General features: G+C 47.7%; 1 protein-coding gene across 1 annotated transcript; it reads right to left on the bottom strand.

The window, feature by feature from the left end:
* Positions 1–9,164: 9,164 nt before the first annotated feature.
* Positions 9,165–9,665, bottom strand: UCN3 (urocortin 3). The gene has a single exon (XM_045871443.1). The coding sequence runs from the start codon at positions 9,663–9,665 to the stop codon at positions 9,165–9,167; it is 501 nt and encodes a 166-aa protein (XP_045727399.1).
* Between the last annotated feature and the right edge of the window lie 10,608 nt (positions 9,666–20,273).

Here is a 20,273-nt window from a genome sequence, read left to right on the forward strand (position 1 = left end):
AGTCATCAAGCCTCTACATGCCATATATGATATTAGAGTTACCAAGTATTTTTCTGTATTATTTATGTTTCCTCTCTCAATTTATTAAACATTCATTAAACTGTTTTTTTCTTTCAGTGGATACCATAGAAATGACAGCATTCAAACCTGACTTGTTAGCATCTACTGTACATTAGTGTTTTCACTACTTCTGGACGATGGAAAAAAATCATAGAACTCGTTTACTACCTTCTTGCCCTTCGTGTATTGTGACCTTATCTTTTAGTGCCATTTATTTTAAACCTTACAAGGCATTGACTATTATTGCTGGTGTTTGAAACAAGGTGTTTTGCTTTGATTTACCTTCCTGGTTATCCTCTGGTGCTCTTCGTTCCTCCTTGGTTGCCAGACTTCCATGTGGGATCATTTTCCTTCTGGCAAAATACCTCCCTTAGGTATTCTGTTGATGTGGATCTGGGGTTGACAGGGAATGATATTTGCCTTTTCTTCCTCAAAGAGTGAGGTCACCTGAGATAATGAAAATATGAACTTGAGGCAGGGAGTCTCTTGTTCATCTGTCTATCTATGGCTCCAGGCATAGAGTATGTACTCATATGTTTATTAAATTGAAAAGCGCCAGGAGAGGACCTTATTTCTTACTTTACTGAATCATATCCATCTGATTTTTAACTTCTTGTGTTCCTCTTCAGTCTTCCCCTTAAACTTATTTTGAATCTACACATGTTCTCTTCCATCCCAGAGGAATAGCGCTGTCCATTCTGAGGCCATTTATAATTTTTGCACCTTCTCCTCTTGACTCTGACCTTCTAGGAGATCTCACTCCTTCGATCTCCTTTGTATATTCTCTCTTTCTCCATTGATTTTGCTGCTGCTGCTGTTGTTGTTTTCCTAACTCGCATGTCCAGGCCTTCTTGTTCAAAAAATCAACCCCTTTTCCTAAATGCTGTGACCCCCATAACATACTCTCAGATCTTTCCACTCTGTCAAACTGCTCAAAGGAATATACGTCTGATGCCTGCTCCTCATCTTCTGCTCACTCCTCGTTTGTAATCTGTCTTCCCCACCATTCTACTGAAGACTTTATCTTGAAGATCACTGATCATACCTCAAAACAAAAGACTTTCTCAGCCTTCAGCTTTCTTTACTCTAAGTGGTTATTCCTTTTCCTTGAAACTTTTCCTGTAGCTCCTGGGAACCTAGTTGGTTCTCCCACTACACCTGGTAGATATCTGAGGGTAATAGCCACTAAAGCCTTGGCTGAAGGCATAAGGTTGAGGGTCATATTGAGAGATTTACCAAACTGCAGTGCAATCACCTTCTTATTGCGTGGACCCAGACTGGCCACTCCACTTTTAATGGTTTCCTGGTAGATGCTCTTACGTACTAGTATCAGTGCCCTGGGATGTGGCCGTCAAGAGTTCCCTGCGTATGATGTACCATTTTGCAGGCTCCTCTTCTGCCCTGTCTGCCCCCTGATGGAGATGCTCTTGGTGCCTTTCTCTGGCTCTCAGTTACCTTTACACAACCACATTCGCTCCACGTGAGTGACTGAAGACTTTAAGTTTTCCTTCTCTCTCGAGTTCTAACCAAAACTTCCGCCTACCTGCTATCTTCTCAGACATATTGCCTGTACTTAAATTTAACTTCTTCCGAGAAAAACTTACCATTTTCCTCAAAAGAAACCTGCTCTCCCCTGAGTGTTCTGTCTTGTCTATTTATGTCATCTTCCCAGATTCTAAACAACACCATCATTTTTGACTGCCTTCTTGCTTTCTACAGAGCCTGAATCCTAGCCATCCTACTTTTGTGATGATTCCAGGATCCATTCCCTTCCTCGTCTTCCCATCGAAGCCATCCGGGCTCAGGCCTCCACACCCTCTCCCGTAGCTAGAACACTAGTGCCCGGAGGCTTTTCTGCCTTTCCCTTTGTCTTCCTGATGCGTTCGGCACACTTGTGACGACATTCCGAAGCACAGCTTGGATGATTTTGCCCCCTTGCTCAAAGCTTTAGTGATTCCCATCTTCTTAAGTATGAAGTCTAAATCCCTGCTCATGGTGTGCTGAGCCTGTCCCCACTAGTTCCACCTTGAATTTCCAGTCCTGTCCTTCACTGTGCTCTCCTGCATTCCATCCCAACTGGAGCACTCACTACTTCTAGCACCTGTTCTTCTCTCTCCTCTGCCTTTGCTCCTTCTTGCTCCTTTCCTTCTTCTTTCCTTCTGTGGCCGGGTGTTATACTTACTTCAAACCCAGTTCACCTGTCCCCTGGAGTTTCTTGGGCATCCATTTACTCCCACCCCAGGATTAGAGGCAGTTGGGATGCACTATGAAATCTCTCACTACAGTGGAAATATTGTAGTAAATACTCATTAATGAATTATATATATATATGTTTTTTTCATCTGCATATCCTACATAGAACTTTGGACTTGTATTAGACTTTCGCTAGTTTTAAATGCATGTGTTGTTTCTCTCTTCAGACACCAGAGGGCACTAGTGAACGCTTAAATAACCCCTCAGTTCTCACAATTGTTTTGCTATTCTGAAGGACGTTTGTGTGTGTGAGCGTGCGTGTGTGTAGGTGTACTCACACAGAAAAGACCATTTAGAGGTTTTCTTTTGTTTTTTAAAAATTAATAATCTGCTAACATTAAGATTAAAAACCTAATTATTTTGGGGTGCTTGGGTGGCTCAGTCGGTTGAGCCTCTGACTCTTGATTTTCAGCTCAGGTCATGATCTCAAGGTTGTGAGATCGAGCCCCGCATTGGGCTATGTGCTGGGCATGCAGCCTGCTTTAGATTCCCTCCCCCTCTCTTAAACACAAAACAAAACCTAATTATTTCTTAAACTTTTAAGGTCAGCCTGAGAATCTTATGATTTCTAAGTTTAGCAAATTTAAATAATCACTTTTAAAGGGAATACAATGACTTTTTCATCTTCTTTGCAATCTTAGATAATTGCTCTTAAACATTTCAGATTGCATTTATAAATTTAATATGTTCTGTTTTCTTTTAAGTACTTTAAGTAATTCTTTTAAAATCTAATAAGTGAAACTATAAACATGCTGATTAAGTATGCTCAAGTGTTCCAAACCGTCTATAAACTAGTAAGATTTTTTATTTTAAAGATTTTATTTATTTGTCAGAGAGAGAGAGAGAAGAGCGCACAAGCAGGGGGGAGCGGCAGGCAGAGGGAGAAGCAGGCGCCCCACTGAGCAAGGAGCCCCATGCGGGACTTGATCCCAGAACCCTGGGATCCTGACCCCAAGCTGAAGGCAGACCCTTAAGTAACTGAGCCACCTAGGTGTCCCTAAACTAGTAAGATTTTTATTTAAGATCACAAATGCAAATTATTCACTCAGTTCACATATTTTAAAATTGGAATTGTAAGCCCAAATGTTTCTATTAGGCCACATACTCTTAACTATTACAAAAGCTGTACTTTTAAATGCTAAATAGGCACAGATTCCTTGTCGCAAGAACTTTACTACATTATTGAATTGTCTTATTCACTAGTTATTTACCCACCACCTATCATGTGCTACTCACTTTTCTGACCACTGGGGATACAATGTTGAACAAAAATAATCCCAGTCCTCATGGCGTTTACATGGTAGTAAAGGGGGGCGTATGAAAGACAATAAACACTGCAATTAAATTATGTTAGGTGTTAGAAGGTGATAGGTGTGATTGGGAAAACTAGACCATGGTAAGGGGGAGAGAGGGATGGCCAGGGAGGAAGAGGTATTTGACTAAGACGTGGAGGAAGTGACACAGGGAGAATGCAGGTTATCTGGAGGAAGAGCAGCCCCGGGAAAAAGACACCAGCAGAGGAGATCTAGAGGAGTGGCCAGTGGGGAAGAAGGGAAATAGAGTATGGTGTCTTCAAAATCAGGTTGGAAAAAGGTGCATGAAGGAGGAGGTAGTTAGTGGTCCACAGGTCAAGAAGGATGAAGGCTGTCCCTTGACCATTGAATTTAGCAACGTGGAGGTCTTGACTGACCCTGACGAGCGGTTTCAGTGGAACGGTAGGGATGGAGCCTGAGAAGTGTGGGTTTAACGGGGAATGAGAGACATTCAGTCCCAAGAGAGAACTGCCCACAGTGGATGGCCGTAAGAGGAGTAGAGTGGTGGGCTACGATCTGGAAAGAGTGGCAATCAAGGATTTGGGGGTTTGTTGTTGATACAGGACAAGTAAAGTGGGTTTGTATGCCGATGTGACTGAAGCGGCGGGTGGGGTAATGCTGATGACGTGGGAGAAAGGAGGAAAAGTTGTTGGATCAGTGTCTCAGGGCGGCCAAAGGGGATGGGAACTTTGGACATGACACAGGGCACATGGATGGTGCATCCAGCTTAGAGAAGAAGGCTGAGTGTGTGGATGGTGACGCCTGGGGTGGGCAAATGTGCTGATGGGACTTTGTGAAATTTTGCTTTAGAAGCATCCGATTTAGTGAAGTGAAAAGCAAGGTCACCAGCTAAGATGGGACATGCTGAGGAACTATGTGAGGTTTGCGGAGAGAAGAAGATGAGTGAATGTCCCGGGTAGTCCGAGTGGGAGTGGAAGGCATGCGATGTCATTGCTGAACTGCATGAAGGGCTTGTCAGGATCATAAAGTGGAATCGGTGATAGCGTGCGTGTGTGCGTGGATGTGTGGGCGTGCATGAGTGTGTGCGCGTGCATGAGTGTGTGCGCATGTGTGCATGTGTTTTAAGTTGTGTTCAGCGTCAGAGTGCAGGGGCAGAGTGGTAGAGTGAATTCATCAGGGTTTCATCAATAAGGCAAAGCAAAAGCAGAACAGGGAATTACAGGTGTCTACACAGCTACAGTGATAATGATTGATCACAGCATTTGCTCTGGCCAAGAGTGAAGGGCAGTTTTGAGGATCAATGGATTATTGGTCTCAGTGGGGCTAGAAGATGGTTGGGGTTGGCTTCCTGGAAAGAGCAAGCTGGGAAGATAGGAAGGGTGGCCGGACAGCTTATGATTTAATGACAAAGTCTGGAGTGTGGCCACACGAGTGAGTTGGAGGGACAGGGTCAGGGAGTAGAAATGAGACCAGGATGTTGGATGGGTCATCCATACGTGTGTTGAAATCGTGAAGGCAGGAATGGTGTCAGAGAGATTGATGAGCTAAGAGCTAAAATGATGGGCAAACAAGGCGCACTGACCCAGCTGTTGGTGAATGGTAGCATTTGATGACGTGAGGTTCAGGTGGGGAACAATGGCTTAGGGAGGAAGGGGGAGAATTCTCTGCTGGGACGAAACATGCTTACCTTTGAGAAAATACTGTGTCATCCTATAGGTTTGGGGTTTCCTTCCCAAGATAATTTTTTGTGTGTCTTTTGCCTTCTCCACTTACGGAGGCTTCTCAGTGATACCCACTGGGCTGTGACAGGTTCTAATGGAATGTGCTCAACCCTAGGAATAATCTATGATGGGAACTTCATTAATGAAAGAACAAGGTGGAGTCATTATGTTGTACCCTTGAAACTGACATAATGGCATATGTCAATTATACCTCAATACATTTGTTTTTATTTATTTATTTATTTTTAATTATTATTATTTTTTAATACATTTGTTTTTAAAAAAACAAATTGTCCCACAGCCCATGCTTAGATTAACGTGATTACTTAATTTTCAAGTCAGATTGAAATTCATCTGTAATTCTTTCTAAGGTAGGTAGCTAGCTACACCATTTGGCAAGAGTTTGTATTTCTTTGGCTCTTAATATATGGCAACTGTCTTTTTATTTATTTATTTATTTATTTATTTATTTATTTTTAAAGATTTTATTTATTTTTTAGAGAGCGAGCGAGAGAGAAACAGCATGAGAGGGGTGAGGGTCAGAGGGAGAAGCAGGCTCCCCGCTGAGCCGGGAGCCTGATGTGGGACTCGATCCCAGGACCCTGGGATCATGACCTGAGCCGAAAGCAGACGCTTAACCATCTGAGCCACCCAGGCGCCCTGGCAACTGTCTTTTTAGTTTAATTCTACATTCTTGTGAACTTGTGGATCTCCCATGTTTTTGGAATTATATAAAATACCTGACTGAATTCTGGGTGTCACTCAGCTTTCCCTGATTATTTGGTTACAGCTCCAAAGTCATGTCACAAGCAGGCCCCTTTGCTTGTGGTTGGTGTTTTTTTTCAGATTTCTTCCGAGGTAGGACATTTAGAGGTCACATCATCCATGCTCTGGTCTTGTCTCTTTTGAGGAGCTTCACTTGGCTTTTGAGCCTTGTTTTATTTTTAAGAGAGTTTTGACGATTTTTTCAAGGGAGCTCAAATCAACACAAATTATCCGACAGAAATTGTGTTGAGAATTTTCACTGACATGATCTCATTATTATCACCCCAAAAACCGCTTCTGAAACTTTCCTGTGAACCTCAAATGCCTTTGTGTTCATCACATCTTTTTTTTTTTTTATCTTTTCCATGGTGTGATTTCCTTTCCTGGCCATAATGAACTGACACTAGTGTTTTTGTTGGCCCATGAATTTTACTGATCCTTGACAAGGAAGGATCGTGATTCCCTTTGGTATCACTCATCCCATGGTCTCTTCAGCCAAAGCATTATTATAATAATTATTATTTTAATTTAAATCCACTTCAGAGGAGGGTCCTCAGGGCTAACATAGCATAGTTTCTCATAAACTCTAATGATTGTTAAGAATCTACTATTTTTTAATTTTTAAAAATGTGTTTATTACACAATATGTCAACTGAACTCAATTCTATCAGCCTTTGTCTTTGGGGCTTCCTCCTAGACTTTCTAGCATGTGGCACACTCAGTTCTAGGGCAGTGGATCTGGGGGCTCCCTGATATATTCCTAAAACAGAATCAGATAGAGCTTATGCAGTGAGACTTTGCTGAAGACCTTTGAGCATTGCCATGTTCATCAGTAATCTCCTTTGCAAAATGCAGTAACACCTGTGGAAACGTAAGCAGCTCTCTTTTAGTCTTTAATGATATGGAGCATCCTTGATAATGAGGAGAGGTCAACGCCATCTGCCACCGGCCTCTGCCCCGAGACCGGTCACTCAGTAACTGCCTGGGCTCATGGCCACAAAGCAATCTGTTCGTGCACGTCTGCCCCGCAGAGTTACCCACAGGTGTATCTCAGGCAGGTGACAGGTGTTTTGCACCGAGACTCACAGAGCCTCATCACAGTGTTAAACCCCCGTGTACCAGGAGCCTGCTGTGTCACCCAGGGATTACCGTGGGCTTGCCATATTCTCCTAAAATACTCTTCAACTCTTGCCAGCGAGGTTGTTCCTTTTCTATGTACATATTCTTCCCTACTGAGGAGAAGGCAGAGGGGCTGGGGGTTTCCTTTCTTTTAAACCAATTAGGATTGGGGCATCTGGCTGGCTCAGTGGAGCATGCGACTCTTGATCTCGAGGTTGTAAATTCGAGCCCCACGTTGGTGGAGAGGTTACTTAAAAATAAAATCTTGGAAAAAAATGAATTTGTAATTTTGATAAGTACTTCCAAATGGTCTCTCTAGAGTTTATATTCCCACCAGCCAGCAATGGAGGAGGGTGGCTATTGACCTCATCCGTGGAGTCTAGGTTAATTGTCATACTTGGGGACTTTTTCCAATCTGATAGGTGAGAAATTGTCTATGAGTGCAGTTCTCTTGGAATGAAGTTTAGCATTTTCTCATACGTAAAGATCATTTGAATGTGTGTGTGTGTGTGTGAGAGAGAGAGAGATCTATTCATGGCCTTGCTTATTTGGGGGGAGGGGTTGTTCTTTTCTTCTCAATTTTTAGCAGCTCTATCATTTGATCAGTAAACCCTTGGTCTTTTATATGACCGGCAAGCATTTTTCTAATCTGTCTTGCATCTGTGTTTTGACTTGGCCTCGGGGGGCAGTGGTAGCATGCACTGTGGGTGTGTGTGAATGTCGTTTATTGCAAAGTAATTGGCAACATGCAGAAGTTCCTGTCCTGTTACTTATAACATCTCACCACATGGGAGGCAGTAGAACCACAATCCCTCTTTGGGAATCTGGCCCTTGGGTTTTGCAGCCAGAGACCATCAGAGTTCTTGCCGATGTCCCTTTTTAGTGGACTTTTACTCGTATTAGAACTTCTCATCTCCGAATCCCTCCTATAATTTTTTACGCCAGTTGCTATCACTTGGCGGTTTGTCGCTCATGCAGTCCCTGGTGGTATTTGCTACTTTTCAAGCCTGGGTTCCCATCCTTACATAGCGTGCTGACTCAGGAGAGCAGAGGCCTTGCCTCCCCCACTAGCCTTTCCCACCAGGCCTGGCATCAGCTGGGCAGTTACTGCGGGGCCAATAAACGCCTCTCGCCGGCCTAGTGGCCCCATGCCCAGGCATGGTGGAGTTCGGGGCGGCACAGGCGAATAACTGAAAGCCCCCTCCCCACCTAACCTGGTGCCCATTCTACAGCAGACCCTAGGCTGGGCCTCCTGGGCCGGACCAGGCCATGCACATGGCTCTAGCTTGAGCAATGCCTGACAGCCTTTCCGAGCAATGCTTGGCCTTTCCAAGCCTTTCTTTACCCCTGCTAGAACCTCCAAGAACCTCTCTGTCCCGGGAGAGATCAGGAACGGACTCCTTTGCTGCCTCCCTCGTCCACCTCCCCCTTTCCACGCTCAGAGATGTGAAGGCTGCTGGCTGAAGGAAGAGGAACCAAAACCAGCCCGGGGTTGCGGAAGCCATCGGTTTTAATGGGGGCAAGAGGGAAGGGAAGGGGTCTGAAGTCAGGATGGTGAAGCGTGGATGGGGTGGTGTGTGGGCAGGAAGGAGTGCTTTGCGCCCTCTTTCCAGGCACGGGTTGTGGAGGAAGAGCAGGACGGGGGGACCTTCGCCTCTATGGCAGGCAAGGAGAAAAGAGAGGCGGAATCTAGGGGGAGACATGAACGGCCTCACGTCTGCGCAGGTGGGACAGTCACGGCCTCACGTCTGCGCAGGTGGGACAGTCCTGCACTTGTGTGCATGTGCGCAGAGGAGGGGGCTGGGCTGCAGGTGGGAAGGGAGCAGAGGGGCCGAGCAGTGAAGCAGCCTGGAGAACCCCACCCATCCCTCAAGATACAGACCGGCCGAACTGGCAGCCCCTGGCCCTCCACCCCGGGCCCCGGCCCTGTCCTTGACGTGCCGCCCGCCCTCCTGCAGGCAGGCCTCTGTTTCTACTTCTTACGCCCAATCTGGGCCATCAGGAGCGCGTTGGCGGCTGCCTTGGCCTGCAGGTTCTTGGCCTTGGCGATGTTGAAGAGGATGTTCATGATATTCGTGGGGACATCGAGGGACAGCGTGAACTTGGTGCGCCGGTCACTCTTGGCCTTGTCCGGGTACAGCCTCCCCTTGGGCTGAGCTGGGGGCAGGAATTTGTACCGGGCGCTTCCTGCTCCGCCACCGCCCCCTGAACCTGGGAAGGTCCTCTTCTTCTTGTCCTCTTCCTCCTCCTTCTTCTCGTCCTCTCCTGAGGAGGGGTCTTGGCTGGGCAGGTAGGGGAAGCCTCTCTTGCTCAGCGGCGGTGCATCCCCCAGCCGGCTCCTCCTGGCCTCCGACAGGGCTGTGCTAATACAGCTGAAGAAGGACTTGGCCCCGTAGGACTTCTGGGAGAGGCCTGGCCGGGGGGCCCCTGGGACCAGCAGCAGCAACAGCAGGAGGTGGGCTGGCTTCAGCATCTCTCCCTGTAGGCGAGAACAGGGGTGTGAGAAGGGCTCAGCGCTCGGAAGGACATGGGTTAGCATTCAATAGGGCTTTGGTCATATTCTACAACGGTTCTCCCAAGTGTGGCCTCGGGACCAGCCGCAGCACCGGGAAGTTTGTTACAAATGCAAAAAGTTCTCAGGTCTCGTGCCCAGAATGACTAGATCAAAAAGTCTGGGGCCAGCGATCTGGGTTTTAATCAAGCCTTCAGGTGATTCTGATGGTCAGTGAAGTTTGAGTGCCATTAATCGGCTGGTATTGATGGTTTCTATTTCATTCAGTTTTGCTGGTCACCACTGGCCCTGCAAGATGAATGGCAAATATGCAAGGTGAGCATTTCATAGCTTACTTGGGTTGATTTTAGTGGCCGAGTGACTTTTAGTTCTCTTATCCTTAGTGCTGCTGACTCAGTGCATCCCTATTGCTTGAAGATCATGGTGGGTGGTCCAGTCAGTGTGTCTGAGGTGGATCCTCAAGACCTGTCCCCTGATGGGCTATCAGCATTCCTCAGGAGCAAACATGTTGTGAATTTGGTTGGCTTTACTACAGAATTTATGAAGTGAAAGTCAGTTTGGTCTTGGGGCACCTGGGTGGCTCAGATGGTTAAGCATCTGCCTTCGGCTCAGGTCATGATCCCAGGGTCCTGGGATCGAGCCCCACATCGGGCTCCTGGCTCAGCAGGAAGCCTGCTTCTCCCTCTCCCTTTGCCTCTCTCCCTGCTCATGCTCTCTCTCTCTCTCTCTGTATCTCTGTGTCTCAAATGAATAAATAAAATCTTTAAAAAAAAAAAAAAGAAAGAAAGTCAGTTTGGTCTCTGTGTAGAGACGTTAAGTATTTCACAAAAACCACCTGTATTCTCTAGTGTTTAAGATTGATGCGACCTCAGTCTTAAAACTATCAGTTGTCTCTATTATATGTATGTTCTTGGTTATCCATCTGACTGAATGAGCGAGAAATCATCTGAGAACTAATCCGGGGACACCCATGTTCAAGGACATGCTGTACCAGGAGTAGGTCAGTGCCTTCAAGTGCAGGGCAGGTCATGCAATTGTCCAGGGCTAGGAGATGCTCAGAGGCATGAAAAGATTATAGTCTATAGCAACCATTTGAATCTAGTCTTTTATTAAAAAAAAAAAAAAGAAGAAAGAAAGAAAAGGAAAAAACCCTAAATTTAGTTTAGGAAGCATGTGTGGCCATGACAACATCCAGCTCAGTGTCCCTCCTGTACCCTGGACTGTTTGGGTTCGAAGCCATCATGGTTGTCAGGCCACCGAGCAGGGGAGAAAGGCTCGAGCTGGATCATTCCCACCCTCTGCCCAGCCTCCTTTGTAGTAACAGCTCACAGCTGTGTCAGAAGACCATCAGAATTTGGGTTGTGTGTGGTCACTGTGCCTTAGGAAAATGGTGAAGTGGGCAGGATTCACCTCCTGGGTCCTAGGACCAAACCCACCCCGCACCCCAGCCCCCTTGGTCTGTCTTGTCTGCACTGTCTCCAGCTCTGAACTAAGCACATGAGATTCATTGACTTCACTGTCATCCTTCATCAGGTGTGAGAAAAAAAAGTGAGGTCCAAGGTGTGGGATTTCATCAAGCCCCCTCCCCAGAGAAACGACTGCTGGCCATTGTGCGCGCCCTGACATGCTGCCCCCCCAACCTCCTCCTGTTCTCAGGATGCCCGACGATCCCAGGAGGCACAAAGAGTGAAGGGCTGCACTTGGGCTGTTTTACCTGAACTTGGAGTTTATTTTCTGCCTGAGACATCCTTGGCTCCCACAAAAGAAAGCAAGAGAAGTGTGGTTAGCTATGGAACTTGGGGGACTGCTTCTATAAGGTAGTTTTTGAGGAAGCAAAACAAACTGGATAAATAAATGAACACGGGGGTCCTTCTGGGCATTAAGAGGGCTAGACTAGCACAGGATCGTTCTGTTTTCTGTGGTGACAGGCAGAGGTGAGGGGGGGCTGGCTGTCCGAGGCTGAGGGCTAGCCTCAGCTCTGCAAAGCGTTGTCAACATGACCTGGAGCAGGTCATTTCCCAGAAACACAGTGAGAATGAACATACGCTGCCTTCCCAACTTCCTTAGGCTGGGCATGGACGGGGCTAGAACTGACCCTTAACCACCCGAGCCTTGTTATCTCTCTCTGAAGGAGAATCCTGGGAGCCCTCACACACACACACACACACTGACCCGGCAGGTGTTGGGTAGAAGCCTGGTGTTTCCCTGGACACTCCTCATTGTGCCTACTGCCTTCCTTTTTCTTGCGCTGAAGAAACCAGGCTGATTTGTGTGTTTGTTATTTGTTTTTACATCATAAAAATTTCTGGTTTATTTTATCAGGCAGTTATAAAAAAAATAGGCAATCCTTGCTTTATATGATCCGAATGCATAGCCTTGCTGTGTCTGGGCGTGTGGCATCGTGCAGAGAAATCAACACAGACTCTGGGGTCACAGAGACCCAGGTTCAAATCTGCCCCATCCCTCTTTGCCTGAGCACTGTGGGCAGATTGCTTGACCTCTGTGCATTTCAATTTCCTCGTTCGATAGATGGGGACGGCAGTAACTACCTCATAAAGCTTGCGTGGAAGATGAAATCGAGGTGGAAAACGCTCTCGCTCCAGCCAGATACTTAATAAAGAAGGCCGCTTCCTGTCTGTTTCCACATAAATCATTTCCAGGCCCTATTAGGATAAGATTCAGTTCACGCATAACCATTTAGGAAGCGATACCTGCATCTACGTATTTTTATCTATATCTCTCTACATCTACATCTTAGATGCCAGGTAATTTTGATCCACTCATTTGATCCTGCAGACTGCTATCTTTATTGTGTTGTATTTCTGGTTTTTAGTTTTTGGTCGTTTACCACTTTCTCCGTGCTCACCCTGGCAGGCTCCTCTTGCCCTGAACTCAGTATCAGTCAGTTGCTGTCAGCTTTAAGAGTAGTTTAGAATCACATGAGGGGATTGTTCAAACACGGGCTGCAGGGTACCATCCCAGGGGGCTTGTGGATCAGTAGGTTTGGGAGGAGGCCCAAGCATCTACGTCTCTAACAACCCCCTGGAGGATGCTGATGCTGCGGGTCCGTGGACCACACCATGAGAACCACTTCTCTGGGTGTCCCCGTTCTCCCGTGAGCTCCTTAGAATTGCACGCCAGATTCCCGGAGAACATTTGGCAGGGGCGTATCGACTATCTCTGTGGGAAAATGGACTCGGTCTTTTAATATCGTGTTCAATAACCAAACATTTGGCTCTATCATTTACTGAGGACCCAGTTGGTTGTTGGTTGTTTTGTGTAAAAAGAGTACGAATCATGGCTTTAGCTGCCTTACAGCTTGGAGGCATCTTGAAGCTTTGGAGTTTCCAAGGGCTTGTAAGATCAAAAGGAAAGTTAAAGACTCAAAACACCAGTTCACGGAGAAAGGGTTAATGCAGGCAGGGAAGTTGTGGATAGAGCTCAGTTTAGGCTTTTCGGGGCAGAAGGGAAGAAGCTCTTTGCTCCTCAGTCAAGTCTGATTCCCCTCCTACATTCTTTGGATTCTTTTGCCATCACCCTAGTGAGCGTACACAAAGGTTTAAGAGGTCCCTGCTACCTGCTGTGAAAATGAGCCCCCCCCCCCATCTAGTTAGATGGAAGGGGGGCAAAGCTCTCCATCTGTGCTTTTCGGGTTTGGGTACCTGAAACTCCGCCCTTCTTCTGGGTTCTAGCAAGGACTTCTCAAGGTGCTTCTCAGAGTTGTCCCAGGGTCCCACCCGAGGACGTGAGGCGGCGAGGGACCTGCACCAGCCCGCAAGCCAGAACACCCCCAGGGAGAGGGTGCACCAAGGGGAAAGGTTCAGGCGGTGAAGCCAGAAGCAAACAGCTTTGCTCCGTGCCGGCCCGTTTTCCTGCAGCGAGGAGGGCAGGGCTAGTCCCCATATTACCCCGTTGGTCTGCCAACACAGGCAAGAAGCTGAATTTAAAAACCATTTTATAAAACTGTGGCTGCACAATCTAGGGTACCTTTACACATTTCAACAGGTGTTAGAGTAAGGAGCTGTTCTCTTACGGTGGACTCCTGGAAGCGTATATGTGTGTCACACGTGTTCCCACAGATGGCTAAGCGGCTCACCCTCCAAGTGAGCTAGGAGAGTCTGTACGTGAAAGGCTTTTCCCCCCGAAGAGGGAGGACGAGGAGAAACGTTGACATGTTATAGAGAACGTGTCCCTGGCAGTGCTCATAGTCTTCTTACTTAACCCATTCTCAGAACTGGTGCGTGTGTGTGTGTGTGTGTGTGTTCACTAGATTGTCACATTTGAGGAGAAAATTGCAAATAGGATTTCTCAGAGAACTTGGACATCAAACAGAGACATCAAAATCCATCTTTATGTTCCCTCCCCTTCACAGGTGGTACCAAGTCATTACAGATGTCTGTCTCCTTCCTCTGGTGTCCCCAGCTTGCCAAGGGAGAAAGGAGGCATAGGACCTGGGTTCGAAACTGGGGGCTCACCCCCTCACCTGCCCCGGGGTGAATCACTTAGCCTCTCTGCAGCGACAGCCTGAGAAGGAGACGTTCCATGCCCCACAGGTGTACAGAGAGGAAGCGATACGTGCAAGCACCCTCCTGTTCCTGGGCAGGAGTGTGGGGAATAACAGCCTGTAGTTTGTAGTGTCTACTCACACCCACCTCCCCATTTCTTCGGAAAAATAACATTTGCAAGAACCCACACTGCCTCCAGTCTATTACCTTTGCAAAGCAGGTCTCTCTGTACCAACAAAGGGAGGATGGATTATTCCTTACCTAAAATGCAGACTGTGGTGTTCTGCACTCTGCTCCCTGGGGCTGGTGCCCAGGAGGGCGCTTGCAGCCTTTGTCTCTCACCCCTGTCCAGTCCCCAGTACGTCCTGCCTAACCCAGGGCAAATAAGTCATCTTTCATGGACAGGTCCCCAGCCCAAACCTTACCTGTGAGTGTCCTTCGCTCCGGGGTAGAAATGCTCAGTGAGGCGAGCGGCAGCTTCAGGACCAGGAGGTCTGCCCCAGAAACATCCCCTTGAACTTCTGTCTCTGCTGGGGTCACGGCTCCTTCTTTTCTTGTATTGTTCCTAAGTGGGCCGTGATATTTCCTCTCTATGGAAACCACTCCACTCCCTCGTGTGTATATATAAAAGTGACAGATTACAGGGTGGATTGTAATCCCAGACGCAGTGTCTACACTGGGATGTGATTCCGTTTAAAATACAACCGAACCAGCTGTGCGCGTCACTCTGTGTCCCTGACCCCTCCTACGCACCTCCCCACCCGGCCCTCCCTTTGCCTCCCACTTCCCCTCCTGCCCTAGCAACTTGCTCATTGATAAAAAGAAGAAAATGCGCTGTTAAATTGAGAAGCAGCTCCTTTGAAGGGTTTTATTACTGATCTCAGCTCTTACTGATTTCCGTCTTCCTACATCCTCGTCACTCGACCCCTCCTTTTGGGAATCTGGACGCAGGACCTGCTTTGAAAGTGGAGAAGGTGACTTGAAGTTCATCTGTTGTCTTTAGTCCTTGTGGGTCCTGATGTGCAGTGTTACCTCTGGTTGCTTACAGAGCTCTGTAAGTTCGTGTTCATCAAAGAGCACACGAGGGTGCCTGGGTGGCTCAGTTGGTTAAGCGACTGCCTTCGGCTCAGGTCATGATCCCGGAGTCCCGGGATCGAGTCCCGCATCGGGCTCCCTGCTCGGCGGGGAGTCTGCTTCTCCCTCTGACCCTCCCCCCTCTCATGTGCTCTCTCTCTCTCATTCTCTCTCTCTCAAATAAATAAATAAAATCTTTAAAAAACAAAAAAAAAAAAAAAAAAGAGCACACGAGAGGACAGGCATAGTGTACCTAGAGCTTCTGATGGAAAATCATTTGAATTTTACCCATTTTTTTTCATCCATTCATCCAATATTTTTTGGAGCCCCTGCTGTGTGCCCAGTGTTGGCAGGGCCCTGAGGAATTCAAAGAAGTTTATCTTCTAGACACCACAGTTTAGAAAGATACGTAAAAACAGCCTAGTTTCAGCATGGCGAATGCCAGCGTACAGAAGGGAGCATCCCCGTCCTGGAGACTCAAGATAAGTCATGTGCATCAGGAGAGGAGAGTGGAGGTTCAGACAGAATGGAGGTTTGGGAGGGAGAGAACCAGCAAGGAGGACTGAGGACGTGGGAGGCAGGTGGGCAAAGCTGGGTCAGGAGGCTGGCTTCCCACTGGGAGGCCCCAACACCCAGGCGAGGGGGTTTCGATTTCATTCCAAATACAATGGTGAAGATATAGGGACATTGAGGCAGGCAACCAACCCCCTTTTTTCACAGATCGGGACACCAAGGACAGAGTCAGGGTGAGAATCCGGGTCTCCTGTGGGCCCAGAGCTCTTGGAACCTCTGGCCGAACCATTTGGAAGGGCCATGCAAGACCCACACTGTGTCCAGGACTCTAGGCAAGACCACAGCTCCCCAGCCTTGATGGGCGTTCTCACCTCCTGAAATTCCTCTAGATGAGGAGCTAAGTGGACTTCTGGAACTATCCCAACATCTTCATGCTCACAGGTATTTTGGGGAACAAGTGGAAAGCCTTGTGGGGAAGGATGCGAGGCCCCCCAGAGTCTCAGCCTTCATTGTGGACGCGCAGGATTGGACCTCACTGTGCCTTCTTCTGAAGGTGCCTGGCTGAGGTTCTCCTGGGATGAGTGGCCCCGTGAAACTAGAGATCTGATCCAAACTCATTCGTTCCCTTGTTCACTCATTCATATATCCGTCTTTGGGAGAAATTCTCTTTCTCCCATTGCAGATAATTAGGCAGTAATGGAATTTGTGTAGGTTGAGGGGTAGATAGTTAAAAACCCGGTTTAACCCCTTCTCTGCCTTTCTGAGCTCTGGGATTCGAGGGAGGTGGTTTTGGGAAGATACCCAACATTGCTACCCCTAGAGTGGAGATCTCAGCCTTGGCACTCCTGACATTTTGAGCCGGGTGATGTTGTGGGGGGCTGTCCTAGAATCGTAGGATGTTAGCAGCATCATCCCTTTCCTTATGACATTCCAGAGCACACCCTAGCCTTGCCCATGTGTGACAACCCAAACTGTCTCCAGCTAGGTCTCCCGGGGACCAAACTGACCTAGTTGAGAACCACTGCCCTAGAAGATGGGATTTAGAAAGAGAGACCATAAACACTGGCTTCTCTTTTTGCTGATCTGCCCTGTCTCCTCTCAACTTCCTACAAAATCTCTCTACCTGAGTCCAAAGCGCCACAGGATTGTGGAGCCTCTCTTGTCAGGGGCTAGTGGCTGTCCTTGAGCACACCATCCCCTCTCCAGACAGAGGCAGGCTCATCAGTCCCCATCGGCCCATCCGCGTTGGCCTTGGGGTTGCCGATGGCTCCCAGGAGCTCTCAGCCTGGGAGGAGGAGGGTCCCACGTGTGGTCGCATAACCCTGGGTGGTGGCTGAGCGTGCAGTCCTAAAGGTGCTTTTCTTAGAGATTAAAACCTCAAGAGCAGTCTGTTTGCTTTACAACCACACAGCCACTTCTGGCTGCATCTGATGGAGGCTTGGAGAGAACTGTGGACAGAAGGAAGCCCACTGGTGAGCAAAAGCCCCTGGAGTGTCCTTCCCTTCCGGGTAAACCGTGGTCTCCGTTCTGTTCCTCTGCTGCTGAGCTCTGCTTGTGCTGTTCTCTGGCCCTGGCAAGCCGTCGGTACCTTCCGTGGATTCTGTACTAGAATGTTGGTTAGGGATGTAGAGGGTACGTGGAACACTCTGACCAGCTTCACATGAGAATAGAACCGGCTTATATTTACAACGCTCATGTCTCTGAAGCACTCAGAGCCGTTACACGTAATAACAATTAGTTTCTCAACTGCTGAGTGAGGCAGCAAAAGAAAAAGGCAGGGAAAGGAGTTAGGGAATTGCAAGAGCGCTTGATTTACAGGGGAGAGGATTTACCTTGGTTTCGGGAAAGAGCATTTTCCTTTCTGCCGTAGTGGCTCGCATGGCGATTTGCTTGGGACTAGCGCATTCTCTGCTCCTTTGTATCCTGCTTTATGAAACTTGGGTTAGTGAGCCCTCCCTGTTTTTCTAACAAGGTTGGTATCAAGATAGCATTTGTAGGAACTTGATGAAGGCTTACATGAATGCAGAATATTATTGTCAGGCTTACCGTCCTGTCTTCCCCTCACTTTCCCTGATTCTCAGTTTACTTGACTCCTCCGTGTCTGGCCAGTGTGTTAATGTCCCACTCTGTTTGTGGGTTTCTTACTGTGGATCCTTCTATCTTTTTGGAGTGTTGGGTACATACAAGTGTCTGTTTCATCATATGACTGTCTACCCCTTCATGCCAAATAATGCTGATTGTCTTGAAGTGTGCTTTGCTTGGTATCCAAATAGCTATTCCAGTTTTCTGTTGGGTAACGTTCCCTTGGTGCACTTTTCCGGTCTTTTCCGCATCAACATTTTTTTGTCAATGGTACATATTTAAATTTTAAAATAACCTGTATTTTAACAAGACATTTAACACACTTGTACTAAGTGATTACAGATGTATTTGGATTATTTTCTGCTGTGTCACATTGTGCTTTCTATTTGCCCTGGGGTTTTCCTCGTCTGTGTTCTGCTGGATTAATTCTTCATTTTCATTTTCCCGCCTATTCGTTTATAATATAAACATTCAAAGCCACAGTGTTTCCTTGAAGCCCTGCTTTCCCTGCATCCCACAAAAAATGAACAGCCCACTCTTAACCTGGTAAAATTGTTCTATCTGTTGGGGAGGGGAGACCCGTGCTTTGACTCCTGTTTCCTGCAACAAGCAGGATGGATTTCATTGTTAATAGTGATTCTGCAATAATAGCAGGCCCATTACGCCGAGGTCACATCCAGTCCTAACTGGGAGCAGTCACCCAACACCTCCCCCGTGGATCTGTGGCAGATTGTTTTCACTGGACTTTGTATTCATCTTGCACCCAGTGGTGGTGGGAACAGGTGGGGAAAGTTCTGGCTTGTCTCCAGATCCAGGCGCAGAGGTGATGTGTCAGACATTTTATGGTTCTCTCTAATGGACTTTGGGTAGCTGATGGGTTCATGGAGCAAAGCTCCTGGGGGCCAGGGCTATGTGGAACAAAGACTCAAAAGCTTTCTGCTTCTCCAAGGAAGGGGCGGACATGCGCCTTCTTGGAGAGCCTTGTATGCCTGTTCTACAGCTATCTTCCCAAACTCGGGGGGCTATTTACGTGGTGGGCAGACCAAGTAAGCAATAGCACCAGATCCATGTAGAGGACAGACGTTTTCTCTAGTGACAAAGGAAATGGGAACTCTCTGAAACATCTGCACAAAAACAGTAGAGTGGGCAGCATGCTCCCCCACGTCTGCATGGAAGATGGTCAGCAGTGATGGTGGCCAAACAGACGCCATTCCTCCAAGAGCAGTAAATGCACCTGTGCCCCTTCTTCCCTTCCAGCCCCTGCACTGACTCGATGCGGCTCGGAACCCCTGTCTACATGCCTGCAGGTTAATCAGGTACGATGCTCCGTCAGTTATCTCATCAATAATGAGAAAGAGAACCCAGCATATTCCTATCTGCTAGGAATTTTAATCTGTTTCCCTTGGCAAGCGTCGGCTTTGGAGCCAGCTGCCATTACCACTGAGCTCGCAGCTGACGGTGCTGTACCTCCCGCTTGGGCGCAGCTCCGTCTAACGGGTATCTTCTCTGTAAGGCACATCACAGAGCTCCTGCTCTGAGGACCGCCTGACAGTATTTCAGCTCTCCACCTGGGGGCCATTTAAAGCAGCAAAATCACCACCAAAAAACACACAAATGCTAAAGTGCAGCAGTAGTGTATTGCAAAAAGGGCACGCCTTTGTATTAGGGGCGCTGAAAGCAGACGGCAGCGTTACCTTGCTCAAGCTGAGACAGGAACGTGTGCACTGGGGTCTCAAACTTTCACCCCTCTGCACAGGTACCTGTACCTGAACGACCCTGAAAGGGCCATGAGTATTAATTTTGGAGTTACAAGTAAGTTGTAATAAGTAAGTGGTCTCTTTTTTAACGTTTTATTTATCTGAGAGAAAGAGAGAGCACACAAGCAAGGAGAGGGGCAGAGGGAGAGAGAGAAGCAGACTACTCGCTGAGCAGGGAGCCCAACTCGGGACTTGATCTCAGGACTCTGGGATGACGACCTGAGCTGAAAGCAGACACCTAACCGACTGAGCCACCCAGGCACCTCAAGTAAGTGTTTTGTATTCTTTTATGACCTGGTCAGTCAGGTGCGGCTGTAAGAGGAGATGCAAGGAGGACTCGGGAAAGCAAAGTTTATTATACTCAAAGGTCCTGCAGGCAGGAGGCACGGCCGCCATGCAGGGCCACATGGGGAAACACCAGGGAGGTCAGGAGGCAGAAAACAGGAACAAGGAGAGTGCTTAGCCGTGGCCTTTTTTGGGGTTTTTGCAGGAAAGGAAAGACAAGATAGTGAACAACTTGGCAGGCTCGGGGCTGTAGGCGTGTCCCTGATTACCTGGCCCCTGGTCCTGGGATGATGAAAGCAGAGGAACCTTGCCTCCTGGGGTGCACAGACCCCACGGAGAGGTCTGGTTCAGGA

This window comes from Mirounga angustirostris, unplaced genomic scaffold (genome assembly GCF_029215605.1).
Source record: "Mirounga angustirostris isolate CCGP_5_RB_7025 unplaced genomic scaffold, mMirAng1.0.hap1 SCAF_5, whole genome shotgun sequence".
NCBI lineage: Eukaryota > Metazoa > Chordata > Mammalia > Carnivora > Phocidae > Mirounga > Mirounga angustirostris.